The sequence below is a fragment of the Emys orbicularis genome, chromosome 12 (genome assembly GCF_028017835.1).
Source record: "Emys orbicularis isolate rEmyOrb1 chromosome 12, rEmyOrb1.hap1, whole genome shotgun sequence".
Taxonomy (NCBI): domain Eukaryota; kingdom Metazoa; phylum Chordata; order Testudines; family Emydidae; genus Emys; species Emys orbicularis.
In genome coordinates, this window is record NC_088694.1 from 38,486,686 (window position 1) to 38,495,091 (window position 8,406).

The 8,406-nt window shown below is 48.3% G+C and overlaps 1 protein-coding gene across 1 annotated transcript; it reads right to left on the reverse strand.

The window, feature by feature from the left end:
- Positions 1 to 5,376: 5,376 nt before the first annotated feature.
- LOC135886139 (interferon-inducible GTPase 5-like) lies at positions 5,377 to 8,200 on the reverse strand. The gene has a single exon (XM_065414008.1). The coding sequence runs from the start codon at positions 8,198 to 8,200 to the stop codon at positions 6,872 to 6,874; it is 1,329 nt and encodes a 442-aa protein (XP_065270080.1). The 3' UTR covers positions 5,377 to 6,871.
- Between the last annotated feature and the right edge of the window lie 206 nt (positions 8,201 to 8,406).

Below are 8,406 nucleotides of genomic sequence, written 5' to 3' on the forward strand. Positions count from 1 at the left end.
AGGTTAATGGATGATAAAATGGGTAACTATGTGTAAAGGTTCAAACGAAGCCAGGGTAAGTCTACAGGTTGTCCCAATGACAGGAGAATGTTGTTCAATTTGCCATTTATGGAACAACCACGCTCTGGCAAGAAGCCAGCCCAGGACGGAGACAGGGAAACCCTCCACAGCCTTAGCTGAACTGGCGCACCCCCCTCAAAAAGCAGAGCAGACAGGTGTGGGTCCTAGAGATGAGAAGGGGCCTTTTGACAGCCTGAGTAACATCCTGGGGCAGGGAGTTCCATGGACTGATGCCAATGCCAGAGATGCCCAGGAGAGGCAGAGCCTGCAGGGCGGAGGCAGCTATTAAAGAGGCCAAGATGCCCAAGTACAGTGGGAACCATCCTAGCTCAGAGAAGCCCCTATGCATTCTTTCCCTGTCTGGCTAGTTGGTCAAGGGGTATGAGTCTCATGTTGGGTGCTGGGGTCCTGCATTCAAATCCTGAACAAGCCCAGAGATTTCGAGTTTGCAAATTAACTTTAGAAAGCAGCTGGAAAGAAGAACAGACACCTATGTGATGCTAATGTGCTCTAGAAAGTACTGCCCTTGGGGTGCCTAACTCTCTTAGGCTGTTATGAATGTGCCTCTAAACCAGAGCTGGCTCTAGGCACCAGCAAAGCAAGCAGTTGCTTGGGGCAGCAAATTTGCAGGGGCGCAAGAATCCAGCATGGGAACTGAGAACCAACAGGGGGCCCTGGGAGCTGTAGTTCCTTGGTTAGCTCCCTGCCTATAGAGCCAGCCCTGGAGCAGTGAAAGAACTACATTTCCCAGCATTCCCTCGGCCGCAATTAACAGGAAAAGGAGGGGGAAGGAGTGTGGAACTGAAACCTCATGCTGCAGCTTGCTGTTAATGGTAGGAACAGAGCCAGCTCTAGGTTTTTTGCCGACCCCCACCCCAGCCCTGGGCTCCCCCCCGTACCCCCGTGTTGCCCCAGCCCTGGACTCTCCCCCGCCCACACCCCCTGCTGCCCCAGCCCTGGGCTCTCCCCCCCCGCACCCACACCGCCTGCCGCCCCAGCTCTGGCCCCCACCTGCACCCCCCTGCCGCCCCAGCCCTGAGCGCTCCCCCCACCCGCACCTCCTGCTGCCCCAGCCCTGGGCTCTTCCCCCCCCTCACCCGCACCCCCTGCTGGCCCAGCCCTGGGCTCTCCCCCCACCCACATCTCCTGTCACCCCAGCCCTGGGCTCTTCTCCACCCCCCACCCGCACCCCCTGCCGCCCCAGCCCTGGGCTCTCCCCCAAAGAAAGAATTGGGTGGACTAAATGGACAGTGCCCCTCTCTATCTGAAGCCTAGCAAGGGAGATCCCACTAGAATTTAAAATGAAAAGTAAGGGAGGGGAGGCTCTACTAGGATCTGGGCAGCTTTAGATACAGTACCAGACACATAGGAGGATTTACACTTCTGAGCCATGGAAGCAGAAATTGACTTTTCTTTTCCAGATTTAGCTACTATTCAGAAAGGGAATCTAGCACCTGCCTTCCAGATTTGAACACCTCAAAATTCAGGAGGGCTCAAGCTCACTTTGGGCAGTTGTTACTTCATTTCTCCCAAATCAAATATACTGATCCACTGTAACTTGCTGTAGAAAAAGTAGAATAAATTGAGCAAGAAATGCTTCCTAGTGGTTATTAGGACTGGAATTGCTATTTTCAACAGCCATTGCTTATTTTTTTGTTTGTTTGTTTTTGTTTTAGTTTTATTTGTTTAAAAGGAAGACAGTGATATTGCATTGGCAAATTCCCCATAGAAACAAAGAATGGAACAAAAGAATAATAAAGGCACCTCAACTTTTCCTCATTTATGGAGGACAGTCTTATAATATGTATCCAGATATCCTCCAATCACACAAGCTGAAAATTGTTCCACTTTACTGCAGTTCTGTAACCATATGGGAACCAATCCTGTCTGTTCTGTGCACATCCAAAATTCCTGCTGAATGACCCGCCCTGGGAGTGAGTTACCAGTGACCCAGGGCTGGGGCAGCAGGAGGGTGCAGTTGCGGGGGGGGGCGGGGGAGAGAGAGAGCCCAGGGCTGGGGTGGGGGGCAGCCAAAAATTTTTTTGCTTGGGGCAGCAAAAAACCTAGAGCTGGCTCTGCTCTAAACGCAGCCATTGTGACGTTTACACATTTAGGTAAGAAATGCTTTTGAAGAGAAGAGCTTAGGAGTAACGGGATTTGAACGCATCTCAGCAGAGACACTAGAACCCACATTCCCCCCGAACCACACTGCCATCCATAAGGTACCGATTCACCTGAGCGTGGGCTAGAGCCTAGATTGCAGTTTTGGCCATAAATGGTCCCATGTTCCTGTCCTGTGACCGTTCCATTTTTGCACACTTTCCATGACCCCTTGTTCTGGTGTTAGATGTGGAAGGCCCCTTCAAACCCCTCTGAACTGTTCATTTCTAACCTTTATCACAGCCCCTCTCCTTCATCTCCTTCTACAGTCCCAGCCTTTTCAATCCTAGTGACATCTCTCCAGTCCTGTCACCTTCTGTTCAAGCCCTCTCTGTCTGCAGCTAGAGACTAGTCCTCCGTGAAACATAACCAAGTTCATTAATTAAGGAAAATCTTGCATTAGCCACAGGGCACTGGATTTCAGGTTTTCCCATCTCCTGAATTGCTGAGTAACAAACCCTTACATGGGAAACATGTTTTTATTCCCTGATGTAACATTTTGCACTGCACTTTCCAATTACTGCCTTGGTGAAGAATTTAGCTGCATCTTGCCGAGGGGATAACGCATTTCAGCCACAGGCAGAGCGAAAACTCCGGCTGCAGAGATAGCCACGGGTGCACTGTGGCTAGAAATGAATAGCACAGTAAGTGCTAGCTCTGTGACTGGTAGATTTAAGGGTATGCATCTTGTTTTGGGCAGAAACAGACTTGGCATCATCTGCCTGGTAATAGTGTGCACCATTCCCTTCTCACGTGTCAAGAATTTTGAAAGAGCCAGAGTTGTTCTAAATGTAAAAGGATTTTTTTTAAAACCAAATTTCTTTATCTCATTCTTGAAATGTCTGGGGTTTGTCTGCAACGTCGCCTGCAGCTTGGGAACAGAGGATAATTCTTCTGATGAAAGAATTGCCTGAAAAATGTTTTTCGGTGGTGCAAAATAAATGTATGATAATTTTTTCAGAATGTCATCGATAGAAACCGCCCCACCCCTATCCCTGAAGCCAGGTTTGTCCTTTTTCATTCGAGAGGTGAAAACTAAACTTTGTCAGGAAAATATTTCCATTTTTGAAAAACTGATTTTATTTTTGGGAAAAATGGAATTTTTTTCTGTTGAAAATTGAAGGTTAATGGAAACTATCCCCATACACCCCTGACTGTCTATCTACACACAGCCGTCTATCCATCCCCACACACTCCCATCTGTCTGTCTATCCATCCCCATACACTCCTGACTGTCTATCTACACACAGCCGTCTATCCAGCCCCACACACTCCCATCTGTCTATCTACACACAGCCATCTATCCATCCCCATACACTCCTGTCTATCTACACACAGCCGTCTATCCATCCCCACACACTCCCATCTGTCTGTCTATCCATCCCCATACACTCCTGACTGTCTATCTACACACAGCCGTCTATCCAGCCCCACACACTCCCATCTGTCTATCTATCCATCCCCATACACTCCTGTCTATCTACACACAGCCGTCTATCCAGCCCCACACACTCCCATCTGTCTGTCTATCCATCCCATACACCCCCATCTGTCTATCTCCATAAAGCCGTCTATCCAGCCGCATAGACAGATGGGAGTATATGGTAGGGTGACCAGATGACAGAGGTGAAATATCGGGATGCGGGGGGGGCGAGCAAAAAAAAAAAAAAGCTGCCGGCGGAGCAAAACAAAAAAACAAAAACAAAAACTCCGGAGCACAGGAAAAATTGGTGGGGGCTGAGAACCCACCGGCAGCTCCACGCCCTGCCACCGCACCAGCTTGCTTCCGCTCCGTCTCCACCTCCCCCCTCGGGGAGGGAGGGGGGCAGCACGCAGAGCCCCCCCCCACCAGAGGGACCTGCCAGGGGGCCAGGTGAGTCCCAGCAGTGCTAGCCTTACCTGGAGCGGCTCCCAGGAAGCATCCAGCAGGCAGGTCCCGTCCCTCTGGCTCCAAAGGTCGGTCGGGTCGAGGGGGGCGGGGGCGGGGGCAGGGTCAGGGGGGCTCTCTGCCCGCTGCCGGCTGCCGGCGCCTACAAGCCCCGCCCCTGCAGCACGCAGCGGAGACCTCCTCGCCGCCTCTGTGCGTGCCTGGGGAGTGGGGCTGCAGCACTCTGCAGGCTCCTGCCGGCGGGCGGGCGGGCGGGCGCCGGGAGTTCAGCTGCACTGCCCCAGGGCCCAGGAAGAAGAGGTGAGCGGCACTGGCAGCGCCGGCTTGCGTCCTCCACCAGACGGTCCCCCGATATCGGGACAAAGTGCGTCCCGACCGATGTAAGGTCGGGACGCGGGACAAGTCCCCTAAAATCGGGCCTGTCCCAATAATATCGGGACGTCTGGTCACCCTAGTGTATGGGGACGGATGGACGGCTGTATGGAGATAGACAGATGGGAGTATATCTCCATACAGCCGTCTATCCATCCCCATACACTCCCATCTGTCTATCTACACACAGCCGTCTATCCATCCCCATACACTACCATCTGTCTATCTACACACAGCCGTCTATCCATCCCCACACACTCCCATCTGTCTATCTACACACAGCCGTCTATCCAGCCCCACACACTCCCATCTGTCTATCTACACACAGCCGTCTATCCGTCCCCATACACTCCCATCTGTCTATCTACACACAGCCCTCTATCCATCCCCATGCACTCCCATCTGTCTATCTACACACAGCCGTCTATCCAGCACCACACACTCCCATCTGTCTATCTACACACAGCCGTCTATGCGTCCCCACACACTCCCATCTGTCTATCCAAATACAGACGTCTATCCACCTGTAATGATGCTGCCTCTGGCGAGACACAACTGAGAGTATCAATTCAGTACAAACTGCTTAGAGCAGGGCAGTTACAGACCAAGGCTGGGTTTTCTTTACTATTAAGGCAAACCAAACCAGCCAAACAGAGAGGACTTTGGTCTCACCCCACTGGCTATCTATAAATTATACAAGCAATTCCCTTTGACACTCCAGTTTCCCAGTATCACTACCAGCACTGCTCCTTATGGGGATGACTGGTTATGAAAACCAATACTCCAGTAAAAGAAAAAAGGTTCTCCCTATCCCAAAGGACCAAGCCCCAGACCCAGGTCAATATACAAGTCAGATCTTACCCACAAATCACGCTGTTGCCAATCCTTTAGAATCTACAGGTTTATTCATAAAAAGAAAGAAATATAGATGAGAGCTAAAAGTGGTTAAATGGAATCAATTACATACAGTAATGGCAAAGTTCTTGGTTCAGGCTTGTAGCAGTGATGGAATAAACTGCAGGTTCAAATCAAGTCTCTGGAGTACATACATAGCTTGGATGGGTCATTCAGTCCTTTGTTCAGTGCTTCAGTTTATAGTAAAGTTCCTCCACAGGTATGAAGCAGGATTGAAGACAAGACGGAGGAGATGCAGCTGCCTTTTATATCCTCTGCCATGTGGAAGGACACCCCTTTCTTCTTACTGTGGAAAATCACATCAGCAAAATGGAGTTGGGAATCACATGGGCAAGTCACATGTCCATGCATGACTCAGTTCTTTACAGGCAGAGCAGCCATTGCTTACATGCTATGTTGAACGTCCCCAGGAAGACTTCTCATGTGGATTGGAGTCTTCCAAGGTCCATTGTCAGTTAAGTGTTTCTTGACTGGGCACTTAACCTGAAAATTCCTTTCTCAAGAAGCTGACCAAATGCTTCACTAATGCTACTTAGAATCAAACACATTGAGATACAAGTACATAGCCAATATTCATAATTTCAACTACAAATTTGCTACATGCATACAGATAGCATAAGCATAACCAGCAGATCGTAACCTTTCCATAGACACCTTACTGGACCTCCTTTTTACAAGATTTGGTGCAACTATAAGACCCTGGTTGCAACAATGATCTATACGGTCACAGTTCATGTCAATAAAGTCACACCATCCCCATACACTCCCATCTGTCTATCTCCAGACAGCCGTCTATCTACACACAGCCATCTATCCATCCCCATACACTCCCATCTGTCTATCTACACACAGCCGTCTATCCATCCCCATACACTCCCATCTGTCTATCTACATACAGGCCCCCAAAGGGAGGACTTAATATCGGTCCCAAAGAATATCAGATTGTTGTAATTATATAAAAATAGCAAGTTTCTCCACCTGGGAAGTAGTTGTTATAGGAAATGTTTAGTTGCTTAGCAAATGGGACCATTTATCTTCTTTGTTGAAACTCCTTACTGTTAAATCCGAAAAACCTGCAAGCTACAATTTAAGATCTGGAACAGTTGGTCATATTTGGGGAAGTACTAAAATAATTACCCATCACCTTTCAGTTCTAGACATACCAGACTCTCTCATATCACAGGAGTATTTATCTTTCTGATCTTGTTTCAATGTTGGGGGTATAAATCTGCAAGCTTACCCCAGAATGATTTCATATGTAGTTCATTTAATTCAGTGAATGAAAAACGGAATACAAATCAAACAATCACCCCACAGTCTCGTTTGGCATTTCCTTCTCTTCTGCTGGAGCGAATTCAAGAATAAAAAGTCTCCCTTTGGCTAGCATCGGTGAGGCTTTCAAATAGCTCAGCTCCAATCTTCAGCAGGGTTCGGCTTCTTTCATTCACTCCCAAGTCTATGGATGGTTCATTGCTGTTATATAGATTTTTTCCCTTCTTCTTCCAAAACAACCTCCCGAATTCGTTGTGCGTCTTCAGCAACAGCATCTAGGAATCTATGCAGCACGAAGCTGGTGGTACTATAAGAAATTCCACTAGCTGTGAGGGCACATAACACAGGTAGGACTTTCCCGCAATACTCACTAAAATCTGCTACCAGCATCCAAGTCTCAGTCATGGCCTGCAATTTAGCTCCCATTGAAGACGATAATAAAGCGCCCATTGACTTCAAAGTGAGCAGGACCGGGCTCTGGCTCAGTAATTCCCATACATATTTGACTGTTAGATCTTTGGCCAGAGGGGTTTTTATCACGGCTTTCAGGTCATTGACAGACTTTCCAGAGTGCTGAGCGAGTTTTTCAAGGGAGTCGTCCTCCAGGCCGAAGCTCTTGGAATAGTCGCGCATGCATTTCAGCAAGATGGGAACATTAAAAGCAAGAGAGAGACTTTTGCTACGAGAACCAGGAATCGCAGCCACGCCTCCAGACGCAGCTCCCAACAGGAGGGCTAATTTCCATATCTGCTGTTTTAGGGCTTCCTTCTTCTTTTGTAAGGTCTGTGGAGAAACGTTCGGCAGGCTGAGCAGGAAAGCGTGTCTCTTGTGACTGGGAAGTTCATGTTCCAAAGTGTCCACTAGGTCGAGGAAATCATACTTCTCTAGATCAAAGCTGGAGAGAAGGAAAACCTTAGGAGAGGTCATCCCTTCTGCTTCAAGGTGCTGTATGCAATTCTCTTTAATCATCTCCAAGATTTTCTCCTCCTTGTAGGTGGAGGGTCGTTGCTTCTTGGCATTATACAAGTCAGCATCTACTTTGGAGCGCACAAAGTAAAACTTCTTTCCCATTCCCCGAATCTCCCTCGCGAGCTTGGCATGGCTGGATTTGAATCGCTCAGAAGCTATAATGATGAAGAAATCATAGCTGTCAAAGTTTACTTTTTCAGGATATTGGTCTATCTGAAAATCTGGTGTTTCAACTCCTGGCATGTCCCAGAATGTTACTTGGGGGTATGTCGGGTGTGGATAAGGAGTTGGCTTCCTTGTTGTTTCTGTCTCCCCAGTCGCAGCCGCATTTTCATCCTCGTGTCCCACACCCCGGATGGCATTGATGAAGGATGATTTTCCAGCACCTGTCTCTCCCGTGATGGCGATATTTAGCGTGGCATTTTCAAATGACTCCAATTCCTCCTTCACTTTGCAAGCTGCTTCTGATGGGTCTTCAGTTTCTAAATGAGCCAGGAGGTTTCCATAGCTCTGTAAACCCATCTCTACAACTTCCTTTTGGTCTGAGTCCAGATCTATGGCCATCATGAAATTTGTGAGAGCTTCCATCTGCCCCAGAAAAGAAAGAGAATATTTCAGTTATTGTTTGTTTTAAAAAGGCAGGATAAGAAAACCCCAGATGGTGTAAGAATCCACAAATACAGGACCAATTCACCATTGTTCTGCATCTTGTATAGCGCAAATAAATGCAAAGTGGGTATAAAATGGTATGGAATTAGAATGGCAGTGTT